Source organism: Dermacentor variabilis, chromosome 1 (assembly GCF_050947875.1).
Source record: "Dermacentor variabilis isolate Ectoservices chromosome 1, ASM5094787v1, whole genome shotgun sequence".
NCBI classification, from domain to species: Eukaryota; Metazoa; Arthropoda; class Arachnida; order Ixodida; family Ixodidae; genus Dermacentor; species Dermacentor variabilis.
The window spans coordinates 241,296,817-241,322,897 of record NC_134568.1 but is presented as its reverse complement, the minus strand read 5'-3'; the positions used below and the strand labels follow the sequence as shown (position 1 = coordinate 241,322,897).

General features: G+C 46.4%; 1 protein-coding gene across 1 annotated transcript in view; it reads left to right on the top strand.

Moving 5' to 3' along the window:
* The first annotated feature begins 4,585 nt into the window (after positions 1–4,585).
* Positions 4,586–26,081, top strand: part of HGTX (HGTX homeodomain transcription factor) — a 34,331-nt gene continuing 12,835 nt past the window's right edge. Inside the window, exon 1 of the mRNA XM_075672295.1 lies at positions 4,586–5,105. Within this exon, the coding sequence (XP_075528410.1) occupies positions 4,622–5,105 (484 nt within the window). The 5' untranslated portion in view covers positions 4,586–4,621. The remainder of the gene's footprint in view (positions 5,106–26,081) is intronic.

The following is a 26,081-nucleotide window of genomic DNA, read 5'->3' as shown; positions in this document are numbered from 1 at the left end:
AGGTAGTTTCAGTTTCAGTTTATTCTTCATTCAAAAAACAATGAGTAAATTACAAATAGTGTGCAGACGAGGGTCCCAAAGTCAATGACTGCAACGGGACCCTCGGTTCTAAAAAGAAAAAAAATATGTGTACAAAATATGGTTAAAGCAGCAAAAAAAAAAGTACAAGAAAAAGAAATGAATGAGCGTAATGCAATACATTGGTAAGAGAAAACAAACAAAAATGTACATACATCAAAAAGCATAATTATACAGATAACATGTTATAGGACAGGAAACTATTCACAAAAAGAAATAAAACATCTTAACTCATGTTTGAATACATTCAAAGATGACGTTAGTTTAAGTGAATGGGGTAGGTCGTTCCATATTTTTAATGCTGAAAACGAGGATGTCATTTTTTCATAGTTTGTGTTACATTTAAGTAATAAAAAGTTGTAATTATGCGCGAACCTAGTATGGTTGGTATTAGTGAGTAATTTGTAGTCCACAAATTCGTAAGGAAGCTGTTCGTTAAGTCATTTAAAAAGGAGAGTAGTTAGATGATACTTAAGCAAGCCAGATACAGGTAGTATAAAGTTTTCCTGGAGTAGCGGGAGAGCATTTGAGTAAAAGGAACTGTTGGTGATTATTCGAATAGCTTGGTTCTGTATGTGTTGAATAGACGAGAGGTGGCAGTTGTACGTGTTTCCCCAGGAAGCAATACCATAGGTGATATGACTATGAATGAACGCAAAGTATAAAGATAATAATTTGAAAATAATGCACGTGATTTTATGAGAGCTCTTATGTCAAAAGCTGTTTTCTGTTTAACAAACGCAATATGATTAGTAAATTTCAAGTGAGAATCTATTTTTATGCCAAGGAACAGCACACAGTCCGCTGCAGGAGTAAGGTGACTGTCGAGAGTTACTTGGGGGATACACGGCACGATCATCTGCTTTGTTTTAAATAACATGAACTGAGTTTTGAGAGGGTTTAAAATTAAATGATTTAACTGGCACCATTCAACAACTTTCGCTAGTTCACTGTTCAGTTTAGTGACGATGATGGCCACAAAACTGTGGCGCATGCCAACTAAGAGGGCGAGGGCAGATCAATATCATAGCAAATATCATTGTTATCTTCGTCGTCGACCCTCTTCTTCGTCATCATCGCTGAACAGGCGCCATATTCACCAAGTTTGTCGTTCTTAACAGCTGCATGCCGTTGGCAGGCCACCTTCAGTAATAATATGGTCATTTGGTTTTCATATATCTGCTAGCAGTATACGAATAGCTTTAATGTTTATATAGAACTTTGTGCTTAAAGTTTCCGATTCTGTGACTGCGAATTTTGAAGGGCTCGATGTCTAAAGCCTCAGGGCGCATTCAAACTGATTCCTCTGCATATTGGCCGTGACTTTTATGTTACCGTCAGCTGACTACCCGCAGCAAGCAGCTCGGGTCTGCGGACAGCGGGATCATTTTTAAGCTTTATGGAACTTTTAAATATCGCCCGTGGCATATAGCATAATTCTGTTCCTTCAGCTGGATTATTCGAAGTGGCGGACATTACCACCACGAGAAATCGAAACACATGTTCAACTAATTAGCAAAAGTGTACTAATTAAGTTCCTAATTATTTAGTTTACGCCACCTATTGCAATTTACGAATTACATTCGGTGAGCTTGCAAGACGTATCCCCTCAGAACGCACTTCTAGGCTGACACCAGTTTCGAGATATTAGGTCCCAAAGTGTGGGACAAAATACGTGGGCGTTCCAGTTACTTTTGCGCTTCAAAACAGAACAAAGCTTTTCGTTAAAAAAGTAAGTGGAACAATTCAGTGAATTTTACGGCAAGTTTGATGGCGCACATGTATCTCCAAACTGGCGTCATTCTGGAAATTCGTTCCAAGTGGATACGCCTTACAAACTCACCGGCTACAATTCGTAAATTGCAATAGGTGCCGTAAGGTAATCAATGGAATATATAATTAGTGGATTCTTGTTAATTCGTAGAATAATTGTTTCGATTTCTCGTGCAAGTGACGACGGCTTCTCTGAATAATCCAGCTCGAGGGCTATAGAATTATCTGCAACGGGCTATTTTTTAAAAGTTCCATAAAACGTAAATGTCATTACCCTGTGTATGTGGTGCTCTTTCGTGTCATGTAACATCAGGGTGTCATTTTGTTTTCTGTGAGAGCTGCATAAAGTCTGACATCCGACTAAATGAGCCCGCGGCAGACAAGATGTTATATTTCACGCGGCGAATGACGGATCGTTTTACATTGCGTGTTGCAATTTCGCAGAGCTTGTACTAATGAACGTGATGATGATGAAAACATGTTTGTTGATAGGGAAGGGAAAATCCGGAAGGGGCCCCTAGTCCGGGGCTCCAATGACGTCTTTGGTGATGGCGCTGTGCGCGTCGGATCAGCGCCCGACGGAGCTCGCCAAGGTCCCGCCGCGAAGGATGCCTTCCCACTGCTCTGCGGTATATGCGAGAAGGCTACGAGGAAGGGGTGGTGACACTTTCCTTGAATCACTCTGCTCGGAGCTGGAAACAAGCTCTGAGCCGATATCACGCGAAACCGTTTGTGTCAAGAGCAGTTCCTGTAAGAACGGGTGTACGCCGCAGCCGCGGTAGAGTGTGCGAGACGTATGCCGTGCAGATATATACACTATGAAATCCTTATTACGAAAGGTTTCGTCAACAGAGTTGCAAAGAGAGAGGGACAGAGAGACAACAGTGACTCGTTTTCGTGCTAACTGCTTCAAAGGCCCAAAGTTACTCCGTTCGATTAAACACGCATTGCCCAAAATAAAATTGACGAGGGTGGTGTTCAATACCGTCCGTTCAACTTATGCACCTAGCTCATACACAGAGTTTAAACACCGCTGCCTGTATATGTTCCCGTATAGGCTATAGGGCCCACAATATTTTTTTCCTCTCAATTTTCCGTTACTTCTGTCCTGCTTTCTTTATTTTTACTTTTTATTGTCACCCACGGAGTATACAATGCTGTTTGCTTTTAAGATTTACCGTGGTCTCCTTGTACCGAATTTCGATGGAAACCGTTTATGACAGTGAAGTCCACGTCAGCTGGTACTTGTCAACCAAAATGGCACCGAGCAGCGGTACTTCAGCACGAGCTCGATTTTTAATTTCTTTATATTGCGTGTACTTTCCTGTGAAATGTAATATCTTTGATTTCGCAACTGAGATTCGCACATTCTTTATTATTAAATAATCGTTTATTGCATCATTCAGTCGATGCTTATAGCAATGTCAAGTAACTTGTACGACGTCCATATGCAAATAATGGCTTCAGATATGGATGTGTTTATCCCCGCCGGGGCTATCGCTGGCAGCTATACTCTACTTCTGCATTGAACGTACACAGCAAACTGAAAACACTCTCTTGGTGAGCTCTTTTGCTCATAATGAATGCGTCGGCTTCGCCCATCACCTCTATTCACATGTCTGTTCTGGAATAAAAAATTAGCTCCTAATGTGGAATTAGTCCAGTAATAACTACGTAGCGATTCATTTTATCGTTCTTATTTTGCTGAAAACCTTTTCAAACAACATTATTGCGCCTATTAAGATAAATACGTATTGAGACTTTTTTTTATTACTTTCTTTCTAATTAACCGAAAAGTAGAAGCCAGGCAATTCATTCAAGAACATAATTTGTTGTTAGGTGAGCATATTTAGCGCTCTGCACAGTATAACCATTGGACGGCGATACTTACAGACTCCGTCGCGACTATAACATGCAGTCTACCCGACTTTTACCTCTCTTGTAAAAAACGTTCTATATATATATATGACACCTTTACGTTACTGGGCATCTGTGAAACAAGTGATCAACGCCATAAAGCGGCAAGAAACTTCATTATCTAACCTTAGGACTCTTACTGGCAAATCTTCTGCAGGAAAGCTCTTCCACAGTGTAATAATTTCATCACGATAAAAACGTTCTTCTTCTATCACATAGTTTTGGTTTGTTTCTGGGTTCCTTTTGTTTGTACTGTACACCAGCGTTCGCAAGCGTGATTCTTATACACATGCTGCTACCGCAGGCATTTAGCTAATCATCTTACGATAACATAGAGTACTGTTACGGGCCGCCAAGCACGCGGGAAGTTTACAAGACAAACGAGCAAAGAGACGAGAAGGCGCCCGGCAGGTGTGTTTGCTGCGCGAGCAGTGGTGTTCGACTCCGCTTAGTTAGCCACTGACGATCTCCACGCTTTTCAAACATTGCACTTCCTGCTGCCGCAACGCGACCGGAGTTGGTGGGATTTCATTAGGCGTGCTTCGAGTCTCCCGCCGACGGGGCGAAGAAGAGCAGCCCGGGCGTCGCGGCGCTTATTGAGAGGAGGCCCGCCGCGCGAGAGGGGCACAGGCGCGCACTCCATAAGCGCGCGCGCGCGGGGCATATTGGCTGCGCGGCGGCGTGCGATTGGCGTCGCGGGCGCCGCCAATGGGGCGGCGCGCCCCGCCCCCCGCCGCCGCGGGGCGCCTGCCCACGGCGCGCGGCGGTCGCCGGCACTCGGCGGCCAAACGCACGACGCCCATGGTCGAAGCAGCGCGGCGCGATCCTCCGCGTTGCTGAGAGCGCGCGTGCCATGCTGGAGTTGGGCGCCGGCACGAATACGCCCGCGAGCAGCGCCTCGTCCATGCTGTCTATGCTCAACATGGAGTCGTCCCGGTCCAACGCTTTCCTGCTGGGCAGCCCGCCGCTGGCCGCGCTCCACTCGATGACCGACATCCGCGCCAGCCAGGCGTCGTACTCGGCGGGCTCGCCGGCACTCAAGGCGCAGGGCTCGCTTTCGTGCGCCTACTCGAGCGCCTCGGGGACTCCGCACGGCATCAACGACATCCTGGGGCGGCCGCAGGCAGCCGCCGCCGCAGCCGCCGCGGCCGCAGCCGGTCTCGGCGCCATCGGGCTGCCCCGCTTCGGCCTCGGCGCCGCCGGCGTCTATTTCAACCCGGCCAACGGCGCGTTGCACAAGATGGGCCTGGCAGAGCTGCCCGGCCGGCCGCACCTCTACTGGCCCGGCGTGGTCCAGAACCCGGCGCTCTGGAGAGACCGACTTGCGTCTGCCTCAGGTGAGCGCTTGTACCGGCTTTCGCGTGCACGAGGGTACGTCACTAAACTGTTCCTTTGGAAAGCGGAATATTTCCCGTTTCGGTTTTTGAATCCCCGCAGCCACATGCCATTGGTCAAAATCCAAGTCTCATGACACCACCACGTTTCTCTCGAAGGCACGTGCATGTTCTTCATCTAATGCAACGCACGTGCTCAGTGAGCGCGGATCTAATGTTCTGTGATGGGAATCTGCGTTGGCACCACGTCGCATGACACTGGGTCTAAAGCGTACGTCCTTAGCTCAAGTGATACTTCCTCTCGTAACACACGGCACGCCAAACACCGACGCCCGCCGCTGCATGGGTGGCGTGGGTGGCTGGCAGCCCCAACTTCGTAACTTCAGTGCTTTTTCAGAGCGCATCTCTTGCAAGTTCTAACAGCGCGCGCAACATGCACCACTCGCTTCTGGTAAAATTCAAGCATGCTGCGATCGCGGCTTTGACACACCGCTCCCGGGTGGTGTGGCGAGGAGTTTGAGAGGGGTTTCTAGCTTTACCGGGCCTGGACATACTGACCACGTTGTTGGGCGCTGTATAAGCACAAATCACCTCAAAAAAGTCGTTACGGCTGTCCCCGGGACTGCATGACATAAAATAACTAAATGAACGACAAAAATGCAATAACCGCGTAGTGTCACGATTACTGTCAAGCGTACACCAAGTAGCGAAAGCTAACGAGCTCGTTTAGAACCAATTTTCAAGTTTTATTATAATACCCCATACTTTTTCCAACAAGATGTGCAAGCGCTTCGGTATTTACATAACTTATTCAGAATTTCTGCAGATCTATGTACGGTGTGAAAGATTTCGCTTCGCAATGCGAGACCACACATTTTTGGCAAAGACTATATATGTCCTACTAACTTTCACATGGTTCTTATAACTCGGTCGGTGTCTTCAAATGCATTGCTTTTCCTTAAGTTGCAAACATCTTCGAGTCAATTCAACGTTTACTTTATACTACAGCACTCGAGCCATCCTTTAGGTAGTAACTTGCTGTTGAAGAGAGCGCAAGCGATACAGTTGCCAACACTTTCACTGCCATCAAATCAGTCAGTCAAGCATACGTGTTCCTGGAAGCGCACCCCTGTATTTAGCAGCGTGCTTCCTTTTGCTGTATGAAGGTCACTAGGTAATTACGACCAACACACAAAGAGAATGAATTGTAATGACAACAGTAATAACATTCTGAGTTGCTGATGACTGTGCTCGTAAAGGCCGAACTATACTTTTGGGGTCGTGATGGCTGTCAACAGATTAGTTCAAACCAATATGGCCTCGTTAAACATATCGTTGTTTCGTTGCATAGACGTGTCTGTTGGTCCCCACATATCCTGTCAGAGTAGGAACGGTACCAACTGCCACACAGGGGAGCATTGGAAACTCAGGGTGATTTATTTAGATGTAAGTAAACGTTGGCAGCTATATATTTTTTTTGCCGGCTTGTCCACGAAATAAGAATTGTAATCACACGACATAGTTTACCTTTACATGCACGTTCAATATACCGTGGCCGTTCGCATTCCTGAGCAAATAACGTTCAATAACACTGCATGTTCTTCCGAAGTAGATTAGAAATCTTGCACAGGTGAGCTTAACTCAGCACAAATGCCGTCCTCCATATGCCACTTGAGTTAGCTTTCACACGATGCTCACTGCGTGCGTTGCGAGCAGCGTATATATGCGGCAAACATAATTGCGTCTGGTCTGTCCTAAAATGGTTTACTGCTGTTCGCCACCTTGAGGGTGCAAATGAAAGTGGTTAAGCAAGCTAATTCTTTCGTTAATCTACTAGTTCTTCCTACTAAGTCTCCTGTGCAGTCAGCACAGGAAACGTAGCAGAAAGAAAGACGACGGGGAGTTCACTTTCAGCTACAACTTTATTAAGAAAAAAGAAACAGTTCCCAACAAATAGTGCTTGCATGCGAAAGCACGCTAATCACTCGCAGCAAAAAAAGAGAAATAATAGCTTTCGGACGAGCTCCCCGCACAAAGAAGTGTGTCAACGTAGTAAAGTGGATGAGCTGGTGCATTTTTACTAATATATATATATATATAAATTGCGAGCCTGCCAGGTTCTTCGTGGTTTGGTCTTTCTCGTGTCTGTGATTGTTAGCTGGTTTTCTTTTAGCAAACTAATATCGCATTATATAATCTCAAACACGACAAGATCACACAAAGTCAGGTGCTTCATTGCCCTACTGTCTCGGACACTTCCACTTACAGGCTTTTTCTTGTCGAGAGACGTGAATTTGATCTTGGAGTTCTCTACTAACCTTGTCTTTGTCGTGTCCTGAAATGACAGTCTTGAAAAACCAACTCACAACCACATTTCAAGGGCAGGGGCAGATATGCTCTGACGTCGTTCTCAAGTTTATAAGCGCTTCATTTATGGGCCGGCCTTACTGCAGGATATAAATTGTACCTCAGCTTTATTGCATATAGAATATAATGCACTATACTTCAGTTGCACCGACAAATCATTTGTTTTTTGTGCTTCTAAGCAAAACAGATTTTTTGTCGACGTCAAGGAACTTGTGGAGGCAAAGGCACTTTTCTTCTCTAGAAAAAATAAAAAACCCTAAAAGCAAGGTTTTCTTGAACATTAAATTATACTGGTAGACTGCGTCATGTTTCTGGCTGTCTTACAGTGGCCGTCTTACAGCACACGCGTGCGTTTTTGTGGGGTTAGGGTTTGTCAGAGAGAAGGCGAGAGATGGTGAGGTTGCGCATGCGCATATCACTGTTGTGGGTGGCTTTACGCTTAAATTTCTGATCGTAATTGAGCACACTCCCCGTCCCGTCTCTACCCTCGGTTCCCTGTGGGTTCTTTTCCTCAATCAATGAACGCCCGTGATTTTTGTATTATGCTCTCCACCCGCTGCTATACGCTTTTGTCAAGAAGCTTTGCCTGTGACTTTTCCAGAATTTTGTTCTTTAAATGCTTACGCAGCGCTATTGTAGCACGATATTCCAAGACTATTTTATTTAGTCGCCGTAATTTTAATGTCCTTGCTTGCACTATGTCTCGTTTAGTAAAACAACAAGGGCAATAATGAAAGAATCTGCTTTCACATATATTTCATAAATGAAGCTCAAGCAGGGGAAGTGCGCGAAAAGCTCAAATGAAGAATTATGTTCTGTCAACGTTAATGCAAAATTAAAGCGAATTTGTTTCATATCTTTCATTACTCTTTCTCGCCAACTCGTATGCTTCTTGATATAAATATTTTTGAGTAACATTTTTCACTCAGTGCTCGTGCTGCATGCGTTCGCCGTTTAGATTTATCGTGCAGCGGAATTATCGTCTGATTGCTCAATCACATAAGATAAAAAAAATAATCACTTGGTATATAAGGGCAACAAGCTGGCAGTTGAGTACGCCTGGCAAAGGATAAAATATGCGTTTTCATTTCACGTTACCTAATTATGATCTCAATGTCAATACTAACCTTATGATGTTATAAATGCGCTTTTATTTCGACGCAGTGTATCAAATATTGTTTAATCAAGCAAAATGTATTCGAAACATCTTCTTGACACAAGACAACAAAAATTCGTGGAACTAAAGAATGAAATATTTATATAGAACAGTTCTGGTGAATGACAAAGTTCATATTTAGGCGGCATTACGAGTAGGCCTGGAAGTTATCAAAAAGGCGCTGTGTTTGGGCGAGAGGTAAAAAGAGATGACAACGCAGCTCTTCACTTTACACACATTATGTGCTTGACAGATGTCATGTGTACGCGCTTTATGGGGAGCTTCTTAATAAACTTGAATTTCGGTATATCGGGGGAATAAGGGAGCGGCATTACTCCTCGTTCAGACCAAACATAGTGCTGAAGTAGCCGAGTGAACTAGTACGCGGTGGGCAAATGTAACTTTCGAACACTTTATTCAACATAACAAAGAAAGATCTGGCCGTTCATTATGTGTTGCTAACGTACAATACATTTCTTCCCACCCATTAGACGGTGTTGGTGTACGCTGAACGACAGTTTAAAAACGCCGGTTAAGAGTCTGTTCTAGACTGCTGGTGCTGCAGTGACAGCGTCAGCATTTGTATAGTGAAGAGGAATTACTCGTCGAGCAATGAGAAGTACTACGCAGGAGTTCCGCTTAGCTAAAACAAGGTTAAGTGCAAAGCAATACAAGGAACACATGTATCCGTCGTGCTTGATTTTGCTTCAGCCTTCGAAAATCTGCCCACTATACCTCAATCGTCTTCAGCAAATATATATGTTCTGCTGGGAACCACCTTTGCCGCTGGCAGACGATTGAAAACTGAGGGTGACGGCTGTTCCTGCGTCAAAGGCAGCATGGAAAGCTAGGTTCGCCTGGCAACAAGGCATACACACTCACGGTCTAAAAACACTTTCATGTACGACGAGAGGATTCGCAGTTGCAGTTTCAATATGAAAGCGCTGCAGTTTTTGGAGATGGCAGAATCGTCTTGCTGATAACTCAGTGAAGAGTGAGCGAAGACCACGATGGGTGCGTAGGCGAAAGCAGGGATGTACTTGCTGTGATGAGGCATTCTGTTTGCGTGATTTTATACAAACATCAATGCCAAGTACTTTCCGTATAGCGAGAAAAGGGGGACATTTTAATTGCCGAACTGTATCAATGTCTTGTATGCACTTCGCAAACTTTTTTTAACGAGGTGTATGTGTAAATGAGAAAATTCCGCCTGTAAATTTTGCTATATTATGTGTAAAATTTAAATCTCAAGACTAATGGCAGTAAGTAAAACGTCATTCGAAAGGGGTGAGGTTTGAAATTAATTCGATAGGACCACAACTTTTTTTGTACACTCACAGTAGCAATGCTGTTTTATAGTGAGCACTATACTATCTCCAGCCGTCCTCGTGGGTGCATCTGGGCCATCTTCTGAAAAAAATACAGAGATAATTTTGGCAGACTTCGTATACATGAGCCGAGAGGCTTCGTACATTTCGACGTTTTTACAAACTCACAAATCCAGATAGCGGCAATGCGAAGCTAGTTATAGAAGAACATAAGCGAGGGTTAAGCGAGCGAGTCCGTGACGTCTGGACTGTTTTGCGTAACCTTGCGCAGGCAAATATAGTGTACTGTCATCACGACGTAAGGCAGGCTTAAAGCTAGGAGTTCTCTCAAAATTCATAATGGAAAGTTTGAAATACTTGGAGTTTCTATAGTTGGAAACATGAATCGCAAAAGCGGAAAGGCAAACACCACAAAAATGAATAAATGCGCAGTCCAATTGTGTTTTAGGTCTTAGGCACTCTGATTGCGAACCACGCTAATGACGTTGATTCGCGTCAATAGCTGGCAGCTACAGGCGGAGGCGGAATGCAAAAACGTTAAATTAATAGACACAATTTTACGCAGTATACCAATAGCCTTGCTGTCAATGACGCTGTATTTGGGGGTCTCCGGATTAGTTTCGACCATTCGAAGTTCCATGGCTTGCACAAAAAATCACTATTCATGGTCGTTTTTAAATTTATATACGGGATGGTCATTTCTAAGTTTTCCGGAATTAAAAAAAATTGCCTGTTGCGGTTAACATAATTCTAGTCCTTCAGCTAGATTGTTCATAGAGGTGAACATTACTAGCACGAGAAATATAAACACATATTCAATTAACTTACCAAAATTCTGTAATTAAGTTCTTCATTAATTGCCAGAATTTTTATGAATTGCCAGAATGGAATCAAATTGGAGATATGAGCCAGCAAACTTGCCGTAAGAATGGACTGTTGTTCTACTTACATTTTTACAAGAAGCTCTTTTATGCATTGAAGCGCCAAAGTAACTGGAACGCCCATGTATTTTGCTCCCCACTTTCGGGAATAATATCTCGAAACTGGTGTCATCCTGGAAATTCATTTGAAGTGGATACGTCTTCCAAGCTCACAGGATACAGTTCGTAAAGTGCAAAAGTGCAATATTTGCGTAAGGTAGTTAATTAAGATGTTAAGTAGTTGAATGTGTGCTTCGATTTCTCGCGTAGTAATATCAGCCTTTTCGAATAATCCAGCTCAAGAACAAGGATTACGCTATCTAAAACAGGCGATTTTTAAAAATTCCAGAAAGCTTAAAAGTGATCACCCCGCACATAGCTTTCGCAGGAAGGCGGTCGCATGGAGTGAAGCTCGTATATAGTTTCGTACTTAAAGCAGTGAAACGCCATAGCCATGAGCCACTGCATTGGGTCAATGCCAAGACGTCCCTGTACCTATAGGTTTAGGTGAACGTTGAAGAATCCAAGGCGGTGAAAATTGGTCGGGATCCCCACACTACGTCGTCTTTCATAGCACATTGTGTAGCCTTTGGAGCTTGAACCCCGTGAATCGATCAAACAGTTACAAGAATGCGACGGTATGTTTGCTGTCTTTTCTTTCTTGTTCTTAATAGCGCTCGCCCGCACCAGACTTAAGCGACGCCACCACCTGCGTTTAGAAGGAAACTCGATTTTATCTCCAAGCACCGCGTAATGGCAGCTTTGAAAACTATTATAGGGGGCTCATTAGTCGTGCAATTCTGGCGCCGTGATTATTACGAGGTATAAGTATTCGCGGATTGAATATAAATGGCTCTTGCTGATACACTATGACTCCGCCTCATGCTATTGTTTTTCTAGAGCTGTACACATGTATGCTATATGCGCATGGTACTCGAGGCACACTTCCAGGCCGTGTACACTTAAAGCCGCAAATCCTGACCGCCTTTGATTCTCTCTGTCAGAGGAGCGCGATGGATGACAAGTCGCTCTGGAGGATCGCTAGATACGATCGCACATGCACCGCTTCAGACAGGTGCAACCATATGAAGCTATAAGACAGTGAGACATCAAGTAAGAAAGAAAGAGAAAATTCACTGCTTCTTTTTGTTGAAATGTACAATTCATAACAAATGACGGTTAAATTGGCGATCAGCTTAATATTATTAATAACTAATAAGAGAGACGAAAGAAAACGTACCACCGCTGGAAGTCGAGCCTAACTTGTGCTTTTAAAAGGCCAAAACATGCGGCACTTCTTTCGGTTTACCATCTGCAATCTGCCTCTGTTTTACGGAACATTCGCAACATTCGATAGTACACCCCCTTTTAGACCACAAATTCCCAAATTACACTTGGAAGAGGATTATACTGAAAGAATTGATAATATTTCGCTTTCTTGGGGCGAATATCTAAGGATTCCTTTCACTCGATTGAATTCTTCTCTCTCTCTCTTTATCACCCACCGTTGACGACCCGCGGATAGCAGCGGTACCGTCGTCGATGCACCGTTCTGACCCCTGACCGAACGCAAGAAGAAATAGCATTGGAATACAATTGTTACATTATCCCGGCCATGCCCGCGCATTAAATAACGCACGCGTCAGCGCGTATTCTACTTTGATAGTATGATGACGGAGGATGGACGTTTTCTTTACGTTCTCGCTTCTGACACTGGGGACATGCAGGAGCAATTTGGGCGCACTGTTTAACTATATTTTCGTATACATCTTAGATATAGGAGCTTATTATTCGCCTAAGAAGTTAACATATTTCAACATACTGCATCTATTACGCTATGGCGGCAGTGTCACAAGTAACGAACTGCAACGTGATTATACATCGCTGTATGTGTGGTTAACAGGTCGAGCACATATCTTCAGAAACAATAGCTTAAGGCGGAATTGCGGGCTTGCATAGCCGAACCTTTCTGTAGCATTATGAATATGCAAGTGGAAGCACCAACACATAAACGTGAAACTCGTCAAAAAGTTAGAAACCGATCAATAGCGCCTTTGCGACACAGAGAGAGAGAGAGAGTGGAGTATAGGAAGACAGGGATGCTAACCAGTCAAGGGTCTGGTTGGCTACCCTACGCTGGGGGAAGGGAGAAGGGGAAAAGGGAGAAAGAGAGCGAAGGTGTAGATACGTGTACGGACAGTACTTGAGTTAAAGCCGCTCTCGCAAACCAGACGTTCTAAGAAAGCCCAAAAGTTCCTTCACTGGCTTCCGAGCCGATGATTGGTGGGGACGGTGCTCCACTTTGCGACGGAACATGTCGAACGAAGGCAACGCTGGAAAAGCCAAAAGCTGCTCAAAGGTGAGATATCTCTATAGGCTCCAAGATCGAGTATTTTGCTGTATCAAGCATATCTATTTACCTAATCGCTAGCCTGATATTAACTCAACTTTTTTTTCTTATTTCGGATATTTTTTTCTATGAAACGGTAAAACATACCTGGGGCCGTATTTTTTATCACTCCACTTCGTTTTCCATTTTCCTTATCACGCGTCGCGCCGAGTGGCAGATCCTGGTGACAATGGCAGTGCGGAGGCTTTCGGGCAATGGCTAAGAGCGAAAAGACTGGAAAATGGATGGGTTGTTGCAAAAATGCGGTCCAAGTTTGCTACATCCGCGTTCTGGTGTATAAACGTATAGGTCTCATCCTGAAGACAGCTGTGCTAGGCAGCGTGCTTATCGGTAAGCTAAGCATTTATTGTCTACAAACACAGCCACCGGTCTTATCTTCAGTGATATATCCTGGCAACGCCGCTTTCTTCACGGGCGCCCCACCGATACGATTACTATCACTGGGGCAATAAATCCCTCATCGATAACTCATACAATAAATCCATAAATCCGAGCCAGCACCATAAGCCGCAATCCCATGTTCAGCAGCAATAGAAAAATGATGTATGGGTTTCGCGCCAACGTATTTCCTTTGCGTTATAAACGTTGCACGTATACGACGATCCTCTGCCATTCCCAAAGAACACAACGTATACGTTTGTGTGTAATAGAGTTGAGTGTTCGCTTATTCTCGCACTTAAGTGTTGTGCACCTCTCTCTCTCTCTCTCATGAAAGGACGAAAACCGACGTAATTCGTCAAAAAAAGAAACGCGCCGTTCTTCCCGAGCTTACAAAGAGACTTGGAAGCTTTTGTTCTTTCCATTTCGTTCGACACGCACCCCCGCAAGAACAAATTAATTCAGAAGGGCCTTGTTCGCGTTTGGTTTCATTGACGTGACCAATGGCATTCAGACCGCGCGACCGACATAGTAGATGGGTTGAAAAAAGCGACGTGACATGCATGCGTGTACAGTGAGTGCACTGCGAGCAGCCCCTGCTCGGCTCGCGAGGAAGGCCGATCAGCTCGCCCATCGTGCGCGGCCGTGTTTGTTGCGCACGCCTTGACGCCGTAAGCCAAGAGGGCGAGAGGGCGACAGCCGCGCGCGCACTGGAGAGAAACAGCGGAGGGGGACGCAAATAAATTAAGCTCGGACAAATGAGGATCGTTCCGGCACCATCTGGCGGCACCAAAGGCTGACCGCTTGACACTTAACTGAATGCCCGCAGAACAAAGACGAGGCTGCGTATCAGCACGCCAGCGGAGCCTCCGCAACCGATAGCAGCGGCCCCTACAAGGATCGTCTCGGCGGCTTTATAACGAGCGCCCCAATCTTTTCGCTGCTTTTGTTCTCCTCGAGCAGCGAAGGTGCCGGTGGGCCCCCGAACCCGACGCGAGCCGCTTAAATGAAGTCGTTGGCGGCGCGCCGAAGGCACTGCGGGCTGCGTGCCTCCCTTGGCCCCCTTTTGTCACGTGACGGCCTTCGGGTGGCTGGTGATTGGCCCAAGCTGGCCTCTCATCTCGTCTAGGCCCGCAGTATGGAAATTTGGCCCAAGCAAGGGGCGACGAAGGGAGCGCAGCGAGAGGACCGACTTAATGAACGAAGCGATTTGGACGCCTTGGCCACGCAGACCTTAGGTTTAATGAAAGACCCATGACGAGGGACAAATTAGTCCCCGAGAAGCCCGGGCCACGCGCTAGGCGCACCAGCTTGGCGCGCATATCTCGGATGGCCACTGCAGTGGCACGCGTTTAAAGTTTCGTGCGCCCAGTTGTTGGAAAGCCGCCGTTAGAAGTTGTAAAATTGCTTCCAAAGTTATTCCGTCCCTCGCGGGCGACCCAGGCCTGCTTCCTTCCAAAGTTGCGCCGAGCTGCACTGTGGGGCTGTCGAAGCTTGCCGGGCGCTGTGTGATGAGTGCCTCTGGCTGGCGCACCGCGGTGCCACTGGCCCGCGCTATGCCGGCCCGCGGGTCATGCATGCTATCTCACTGCAGGCGCGTGCAGCGTATACGCCCATGCAGCGCGGTCGCCTTGACAACCTAGCAATGTTCTCTGATCAGGCGGCGGCGGTGAGCTCGATCTTTCTCGAGGAGCTCCGGTGAAATAAAAGAAATAATACACAGAAAAAGGAAAGACGCTGACGAAATGCGATTTGAAAATAAATGCTCGTTTCTTTTCTTCAAGTTACATCAATGCTATGAATTGCTACTTAGGTTTTCGTTCGAATTTGCTACTGGTCTTTGTTGCGACATTAGATAAGCAGGAATGGAGGGGAAGTCATGGGTCGAGGATATGTACTTAATGCTTCAGTTCAATACTCAGTCTCATTTAGTAAATTAACGCATTTAATTAATTATGTTATATGGCAGGGCTGTCATGCCAGCTCAGTTTATATTGTGTAACGTGTACGACTGCTAGATTTTAGTGTCATTGTTATTCACTGCCTTTCTTTGTTTTCCTATAGCGTTATAGAATTACACAGTTGTTCTTTTATTGCTGCAAAACAGCGCGTTCCTGTGCCCATAATGTCGACAATAAACTCACAGTATACCATATTGCTTTCGGGATCGCCTTCCTCGCGTAGCAGCTATTGTCTTGCTCATGGAGAGCGTGGGCACATTGACAGCGCTCGTATAAACCCGTCACGACCGCCTCAGAAGCGTCGTAATGACCAACAACCTTGTATCCGCATTTGTGACGCGAATCGGAGGCCCATAAACGCCACTTTGGCTTCGCGTCAGCGACGTGACCGTGCCATCCGCACCGCAGTTATGGTCCCGGCGGCGAGCCTTGGCGTATACGGGCCATTACTGCCGTAATAGGGCGATGAGAAGTAGCCCTTCGCCACTTTCGGCTCCGTTGAACCCGTCCGTGGCCCGAGCTCCAATTCCGCAGCGCAACGCCGCGTGCGCGTACAGGCCACATCTCCGGGGGCCACGATCACCGCGTCCACATCATTATTGCCACGCTTTTTACGTCCCCGGAGTTGAGGTGCAGCAGCTGCCGCGCACGGGAACGCCGCGCCCATTTTCTTAAATACTTAAACGCATTTCCTTTATTATCGTGTGTTGCGTGCGCGGTATTCGAGAACTGTCGTATGTGCATAAACAAACATAAGCTTCACCTGAAGCGAGGTGCCATATTATATCGCAGGTTCTGAAACAGGTCTCGCGCTGGTACACATCGTTCTCTCCAAGTCCACAGACGCCATACCTAAAATGTTTACTCGGTAGCCTTGACGCGTGCGAATTTTTTATTTGTTTGTTGGCTCGTTTCCGTGGTAGCAAAAAAAAAAATAGAACAAGAGCTTATGCGTGTAGCAGCTGATGTCTTGTCTGCGGCGCTAAATCATCGCATGCCGGCAGAAAAGCAGCCACCCGAAATGACTTTTCCGCCGCAGCCGTGTGGGTCGCGGGCGGGGTACAGTGCATAGGGGTTCGGTGATGGGGGCCGCAGCCTGGTCTATATAGCCGCCATGCGTGCGGTTCAGGATAAGGGGCGCATTAGAATTCCCTGGACAGAGCCGCCTCCGCACAGCTTCGCCGAAGACGTCCAGCCTCGCGTTGCCAGGGCAACCGCCGCGTATAGATTAATCCGGCTGAAACAAAAACGGTACTCGCCCGGAAACGCTAAAGGCACTCTGCTGGGCGAGAACAGAGGCCGTGACAACCGAAAGAACAAGAGATAAAAAAGAAAGATAGGGGAAAAAAAAAGAAAACTAAAGTCCGGCATTTTAGTGCTGTTTCCAGGCTCCGCGAAAGAAAAAATGAAAAGCAGGAGTAGATAGAAAAACTGGCACTGACAAGCAGGCCCCACATGGGTCTGTCCAGCAGCGCTCGCTGTCTATGTAATGCGATGCTGCTCCTCTTTGCGATCCGCTTCGCCGGTGTACGTCTTGGGCTGCCGCGGCTTTGTTGCCTCAGATGTTTTTCGCCGAGCGAGGAGAGGCTGCAAGATCGCGGACGCAGCAGCAGAACGCAGCATCTCTCGGCGGCTTCTTTTCGCGCTGTCGGTCCGCGTTCATGTATGTATTACATACACACACGCCCGCTTAGATTCTGCCAAGAAACGCCTTTCCTGCTTTGTCTCGCTCTTGACTCGTATATATTGCAATGGGAGAAAATAGCACATGGTCCTCTCTTCTTTCCTTTCGCTTTTCTGTGGACGCCGTCTTCGTATGTTTCGAGACAGAATTTGAGTGCCGCGACGTCGATAAGCGTTGAGCGAGAACAATATTTCGCTTCGTACGCCTGTGCTTGCGCGCTGTCACCTTGTGACGCTGCCGCTAAAGGGCTGTCGCTGCTTCCTTTTTTTCTTTCATCCTTTTTTTTTGTACTTATTTCGTTTTGTGATGATAAACATATTAGACACTATTGCGCTCCCTTCGAACAAGAACACTGAAAGAGTGTATATTGCTGCATGTACTCAAGCGGCGACGTCAGTGTCGTACCATCAGGATCGACAATGAAACGAGGTGCACACCCCGGACGTCGGTGCGCTTGTACTGTCGGTCCTTTGCACGTCGTCTGCAAGAGTATACAGGGTGTCCCACGTAACTTGAGCCAAACATTAAAAATATATGGATGTCAAGGTAATGTTGTTTGCCGTCGCTTGGAGATACTCAGATTATTTTTTTGCATTCCGCCTAATAACATGATTAATCTTATTAATGAATCAACTTCTGCAATTTTATACTTAGACGAAAAGTGTCAATGAGAAAATTGTAGAGCATCATGAAAACCTCCCGACACAGCTTTCTGTTGCTCAATATGCCCTACATAAAAGTGTTTTTCCGAGCGTGAAAGAAGCCCACGAAGACACGCAAAGTGCCTCGAGCGGCCGGTCGCGCTGCAATTTTGCGTGTATTTGCGGGCTACCTTCGGGCTCGGAAAAACGCTTTTCTGTAGTACGTATGGAGCAACAGAAAGCTGTGTCGGGAGTTTTTCATGCTGCTCTACAATTTTCTCATTAACACTTTTCGCCTAATTATTATATTTGATAAGTTGAATAATTCCTTAAGACTAATTATCTAATTATGCGGAATGAAAAATAATAATCGGAGTATCTCCAAGCGACGGCAAACAACAATAACCTAGTTCTGTCCAGCAACTTGGCCTTTGCATATTTTTCAATGTTTGGCTCAAGTTACATGGGACACACGTATATAGTGCTGCTATCCCGAAGGGTGAGGATCCTGCCCAATAGAAGCGGTATACCCTCGTAAGCATCAAATAAGCTTGAAAAAGCGATGTGTGCTCATGTAAATAAATATCGGAGAAAGGGAAAAGAAACCGGAATTCAAGGTTGTCTCGCCCTGCAGCATGATTCGTGAAACATTACTTTTATATGCCGCTTGTTTTGTTTGTTTAAATGTTTCAGCGAGAGTTTAACCTCGCATGTCTTCATTTCCCCCCTCGGGTCAAAGGCGAAAGCCATCGGAGAAATTGAAAATTTAAGTTGACACGATACAGTGTATAAATGCTTCGATATGAACTTTCGACAACTTGCCAATGCGTGTATATCGTTATTCATTTTGAGTTGAAAGCACAAAATTCTGCGCAATTTTCGATCGAAGGATACATTATTTGCTTGTTAAGCTGGAAGAAATGTCCAAACTGATAGGTTATATATAAGGACGAAACAAAGGAGCTGCCATTTCTTTATAGCAACGTGTTTGGAAAGTTAACTATCCAGTATACTGTTTCGACACTCTGCAACCTTAATACACGCAAGCCCCTCGTGCAGGAAGGAACGGCGGCTCATTAGGCAGTTGCGCCGACTGCTGGCGCAAACTGTATTGATCGTGGCTCTAATCGATGACAGCTTCGCAGTCGTTGGAAGAGGCGAGCTGCGCCCGCGGTATAAAGACCTGTCCATTCGGAGCTCATGAGAAGCATCTGCATGTCCAGCTATAGACCATCAATCGCAAGCGCAGTCTTTCCGCTGCGCTGAGCGGGACATTTCAGCGTGATCAGTCAAACGGTCCTGCCCATTTGTCCGGCTGCTTCTCCGGCGACATATCGATTCGGGTTCTCCTTATCATTCGCTGATAGATGGCTTTCTTCTAGCCGGGGCTCCGAGAAAGTTTATTGCCGGTCATTCGCGTTTCCACTCTGAAGACAGGTGGCCACTCAAAGCTTCGATTTTGTTTCCCACATGTCGTTTACTGACACAAGAGTATACACAACGCACACAATTCGTAAATGAGGTCGACACATCAACTGGCATCGCAGTGCAACTAATGCACTATGTGATGAAAATGTCTAGAAACTAGACGAAGTCCAATGACGACACCATACGTCTTCTCCATTTCTTCACAGTCTGGATACATCTATATACTGTGCCAGTCAAGACGTTGTTCAACGACTTAAAGGCACTTCATAATCGGCGTACATTGCTTAACGATAGCGACGGTTAGAAGTGTTTCATCTACAACAGTCGCTCGTGTTGCGAATGGCCCCATGGTGTTCGTACTTTAAATTACAGTTTTGATTCATAAACATTACTTATGCCGCTGAACGGCAATTGTGACAGTGCTTTTAGTGATAGTATCCGAGCAGTGACCAGCTTCGGAGGTCAACGACCACACAGTGGCCAGTCCCGAAAACCTGCACCATGCAGGGCGCGGGTAAGCCCTCGAAAGTGCACGATTATGGCTGGGTGCGTCATTCGCCGCGGCATGTAGGGCTATCAGATGCAATTGCGCCGGTTGTCGACACTAAATCCAGACGATAGCACGCGGCGAGTTCAGGTGCGCAAATCAGACTGGGCGTGGTGCTCGTTCATTCCGCCCATTATTTACGCTTTTGCGGCGCTGGAGTTTCCTATTCTCTTGAGTCACGGATACCACGAAAGAAATTAAATGGCCTAATATACAGAAGGGGAGCTCACGTGGCAAAGCATACGCTTTTGAATGCACCCCTGGCGCACGAAAACGTTCGACCGTTTTCCAAAGAACGTATTTTACGCTTCGTCCTTGGTTAACCTCCCTACCTTTAACTCTTCGTCTCTCTCTCTCTCTCTCTCTCTCGTTGTAGAGCGTCAGTTCACCGGTGATGCTAAGAGTCGATCAGACAGATTGAGTGCAGAATAGGAAGTGTAACATGTTTACTCGTTGCGTGGCATTGTTCACGTGCTGTCACGAGATGTGGTTTGCGTTGTGCTTTTCTATTATGTTGTTAGTGGATCACGTATTTCGGAAAGAATTTGCCCTTCATCAGCTCGGACGGCAGAAGCCCTGATGAAGGCGGTCGACGGTCTGCTCGATAGCGTATGGCTGGAGTTGTCATTGACGCATTTTAGATTGTGATGTCATTTACCAGTCCTTAAAGTTTGGCGTTAGAGCTGAAAACTTTCTTACGCGTTGGTGCTATGCGTCGTGGGTCAAGCCGACATCATATATAATTCCCGTTTAGGTTAGAGTCGACCTTGTGGGGATTTCGTTGTAATCCACATATATATCTATAAGCAGTCAACAACTCCGGCATTGACGGCGAGAGAATGGTCCCCAAGAAATTGAGCGATGGTTATGATGATGTTGAACACAACAGTCAAATTGAGCAATACGAGTGAAAGCTGTCTATTCATACTTTAGATGGCGTTCAGAGGGTAGATCTAGAAGAAGATGCAAGAACCGTCTTTCTCCTTTTCATTAGTGGGTAAAGACAAGAGCTAAACAGCGAAGGTTGTGGAATCGTTTCCCACCTGCGGCAAGTTGTTTGTTCATCCACTTTCGTTTCCATTATTTATGATTTCTTTATTTCATTTATTAAGCACGAGTAATTTCCTCTATGTTGTCCTTGGTGTCAGTGTTTGTTGGCTTGTTATGATATCACTATAATAAAAAATCGGTCCCCTCGGTTGACCCCCTGTCTTCTCGTTTAAGAGCTAAACAGAACCACTTACAATCCACCGTTTCGGCGAATCTAGCCTGTATGATTCTAACAAATCAGTCACTTCGATCTATCGCGATGGCGTTTCCAGCGTTGCAAGTGCGTATATAGCGCCGCCGGTGTGCATTCATTCAACGTGTCTACGAGAAAAAGGGGCGGCTGCAGCCAAACCCTTTTCCCCGTAGAGAGCCGCCGGTGCACGCTACAACACCGAGGGCCTCTCTGAAAATTTACTCGGACCTGGCGGTGTTCGTTTCCCGGCGATTAATCACCAGCGCTACACGGCAGAGGAGGGCGAAGATGGGCGGCCATCTATCCGCGCGCCGCCATTTGTCCTCGCGTGGTTAACGGCACCACCTCTCCAGCAGGCTTGCCTTGTGCGGGACAGCAGCTCGCTACGGACCCTAAATGATAGCCGTGGTTGGCCGACCGGTCTATAACCGCCCACCAGGTCTACTCGGGTGTCCGCGCCACACTCGGGCCGGCCGTGCGCGCTTATGCAATAAATTGTCCCTTTTCTCCGCGGCTGTCAGGGCGTTCCGGAGCGTATAACTGTAGGTGCGGTGGGCGCCTGCTCGCCGAACAACGGCTTCCTTCACGGCTGCGGCTTCATTCTCAGTCGATCACGTTGGGAAATACATTTGCTCTAGCTTGACATAGCGTTCAGCGCGGCGCATCACTATAGCGACGAGGATCATGTCAGTTCACTCGATAACTGCGTGTGATGTGGAAACAACGCTATTGCTTTCGTTACACCAGCTTCCGACAACGGCTTAACCAAGCAACATGCGCCGAAAGTGATCAATGCAGAATTATTGTTATTGGTTTTAAAAACATATATACATTTAACAGGAAAGGGAAAGAGAAGAGCAGGCTGGCAACTACCACCGAAAGGGGCACAGCGCTTGCCTACTATTCAGAAGGGAGGCGACAGCAACACAGATAATGAAGATAGGAAGGAGAGGAGGAAAGAGGAAAGAGCATAGGGCCTGGAATCATGCATGACCCCCGTGTGCGGAAGTTTCTACTCGAAAATTCTTTCTTCCACCCACTGCCTCCTTTATATCCTTCTTTTCTTGTCGTTTTCTTTTTTTTTCACACTTGCCTTTTTTAGATCTTGTTTGTCTCTTTCTTTGCACTAACCCACAGAACCGTTCAGCACTCACTCTCATCCGAAAATAGTTCCTGCAATTCGAGCTCTTCTAGAATTTTTTTTATTCATTTGAACAAACTAAAAATTCATATAACCAGCGCAGAAATTCACATTGATACAACGACACAAAGAAACGTATACGCAGAGCGCTGTGTGATTGTGTCCTGTTATGAATCTGAATTTCTGCCATGATTAACTAATACGGATTCGCAATTCCGATTCGCCCAGTCCAGCACTTTAAAAATAAAAAAACGGGTGACATGGAAACAATATTTCTCAGTTCGCACAAGCACAGACAAAAACACAAACATACACATATATACAAAATGTGGGTAGGCGTGCGAGGATTTGCAATTTCTGTTGTGATTTTGTGACATCTCTATACGCGTGGACATCAGCTTGCGTCGCCTATAGCTTCAGTCATTCTGTTGTAACATAGTGATGGTAACATAAAAGAGAATGTAGATGTGACGCCGAATCGTGGAATGTTTGCATCTTACCGCGTTTCCACTCGGTGTAGAGTGCCTCAGTGCAGCTTCTGTCACTGTGTTACGAAATGCGGAACCTGCTTTACAATTCTGCAGTAATGGATTTGTGCAGTTTGCGATGTTGGCTTCATTACTAAGTGTCAGGGTGCTTTATCACATGCTGTGCTCAATATGCTGAGGTTGCGCCTGACCATGCAAGAGCATGCAGGATAGAAATGGATGATCGCCATTTTATTTAAAAAAAGACACACAAAGAAAGCAAGAAAAAAATCTGATCGTGTCAGATCGTATGAGAGCTCTGTAAGTGTCAGCACCAGCTATCCGCGGTGAAACACTCAACGAACTTAGTGTTTATATGTATGACATCGTTAGTTTTGTGTATTAGTTTTCTACAAGAACCACAGCTGTATAGCACGCAGCTTTATATCTCATTAGTATCAGTACAGCTTCGGCCAGTTGTTCCATTATGTCTAAATTCACATATTTGAGGAAGTCAGAACAGACGAAGAGGGAAGTCGGTGTGAGTTTACAAGAAGCTGCAGAGATGTTATTTTTTTAATGAAATACAGTATGCAATTATGGTCTCTTAATGGCAGAGATGGTTTCCTTCCACGTGCAGCTGTTGGAGATATTATATAACGAAAAAAATTATGAATAACACATCCATGATGTCTGTTCACATTGAAAGCGACGCTTTCTTAGTTTTGGAGAATGGTGAATTAAAAATTTTCGGGCCGAACCATTCATACGGTGGCGGACTAGCCAGCGAAGCTGTCCATCGCAGATCCAGCTACTATATGGCCAAACTCCGCGTCCAGAAACGTTCTCTTGAATTTGGTATTCGCCCTGGTGAAACTAGGAGGAGGTGACAACTCACGCTTCTGCCGCTTGGACGATGACTCGAACCACCTGGCTTGACGCTTACGAGCAGCCTCCAGTGCGCGATCTTCATCGGTAGCTTGCGCTCGCATATGCTGTTTCTGACGTTCTTCGAAGGCAAAGTCACTGGCCGCGTTCTCCGCTTTCGCACGGGCGCGTTGTCGTTGGTTATAGTCGCGCCTCTGCTGTGGACGCCTCTCCTTGTACTCGGCTTGTTCTTCGTCCTTGCGCACAATGCGTGGTCTTCCCACTTTTCCCATTTTTGTGGGAGTTGCAACTGTTGCAATGGCCTACCTCTGCAATGCACAATCCGGTTCTTGCACACCGCGGCGGCTATACCGCGGCGCACATGCCCGTGTTTTACCGCCACAACTGCCGCGCCGTTGTATTGAGGGCTGACGTTCAGCAGACACAGCCGGCAGCAACGGCGGCCACCGCGGGTGCACTCCCCCACTGCGCAGGTGAGGCGCGCGGTGAAATCACGTGTCCTTCCTTCCTTCTGCGCCGTACTATCGTTCGTTATCTTTTTTCGTTCACTTTACGGACTTTATCCAGCCAGGATACTGCCGCCCCCCACGAGACCACGCATACGGCTTATTCACGCAGGTCCGTCAGGTAAACAGCTTCGCTGTAAAAACAACACCAGGTACATATAAGCTGCAGGTGTCTTTATTTACACATTACGACGAGTCTTTGGTTTCGTATCAACCCGCCGTGGTTGCTCAGTGGCTATGGTGTTAGGCTGCTGAGCACGAGGTCGCGGGATCGAATCCCGGCCACGGCGGCCGCATTTCGATGGGGGCGAAATGCGAAAACACCCGTGTACTTAGATTTAGGTGCACGTTAAAGAACCCCAGGTGGTCGAAATTTCCGGAGTCCCCCACTACGGCGTGCCTCATAATCAGAAAGTGGTTTTGGCACGTCAAACCCCATAATTTAAAAAAAAATAATTTTGGTTTCGTATCACTGCGTGATTGCGTGTAATATCGGTCTGTAGACTGTAAAGACGCCTACTTAACGGCTCGCATGCTGACAGTTGCTCTGGCGAACATGCGATTGATATGTCCACCGAATCTCGACGTATGGTATCGCGTCGTCTAATACCGGCGAGCAGCTGCGAAACGCAACTGCCGAAAGATACCGTGCTTACTATTCCCGCGCACTTAAATCGCTAGTCACTATGCGCATGCGTCATCAATCACGCGAGTGAACTGTAGGACACATGTAACGCACAACCTCTAGTAAAACGCCATAGTCTACTGGGGCTGATCATAGATATCCATGACAGTCAAGAGTGCGGAAAGGGTGCAGGGTGTGTGGTTCGAATTAGGCACTATATAAGCCGATACTAGACTATACAGGGTGTTTAACGTAACTTGAACCAAGGATATGGGTTAGAAACGGGCACGAAAGTGGGAAGAAGAGGCTAGAAAGCTTCTCCTTATTACTTCAGTTTCGTTCACTTTGCTGTAACCGTGAAATAGTGTTTCGTGTGCGCTAAAGGTATATATACAATCGAGCTGCAAAGACTGTATGTTCGAGCACTGGGATAGATTCATTATCATTGCACGTAAAGCGCGTGATATTCCACACCGGCCAGGTTATCAGGTAGTCTTCAGTTCTTCATTGCTGAAGCTACAATAGTGCTATATATACATATATATATATATATATATATATATATATATATATATATATATATATATATATATCTTTCTTTTTTCTCCTCGCAGAACTTACAGTTTCTGCGGTCGTGCACCGCCACACGAGTAGAATAATATCCGCATCCGTTCGGAAATCGCGCAACTATAAACAGAATCGCACCAGCTGCGACGCAGAGCGCGTCATATCGGCCGGAGCCACCCACAGTAGCGGCTGGCCCGGCTGGCGACACGTGACAAGTATGGGTACACATTGAAATTCGACGCTATTAAACTGTGCTGAACAGCTTTTCATCATCGTGCCCCGTCCGTCAGTTCGGCGCGCCGATATACACATCCATTGGCGCGTGGAAGCCGTGCGCGTTTCTCTAGCGCGTGTGCGCGCGCGTCTGTGTGTAATATCACACAAGCGCGCACACACATCCGTCCGCCTTTCCGTCTTCTGTCCGCTCAATACGCCTTAACCGCGAGAAAATCATTCCAGTCATTTCCCGCATCCACTTATCGACAGAACACGTGTCTATAGCACGCGGAACGAAACAAACCACCACTGCGGCGAGCAAGGAGACCGCGGCGGGGAAGTGCGGCCGCACGCCGACCGGCGAGCCCGCAATTCGTGTAACACGCGCGGGCCAAGCACAAAAGTAGCGAAAACAGCGGCATGGCGCTATCGCAACAGGGCCGCGCGGTGTCGAGACATGTCAATATCATATATTTGACGCGCGGCTCTGCGCGGCCCGCATTGAC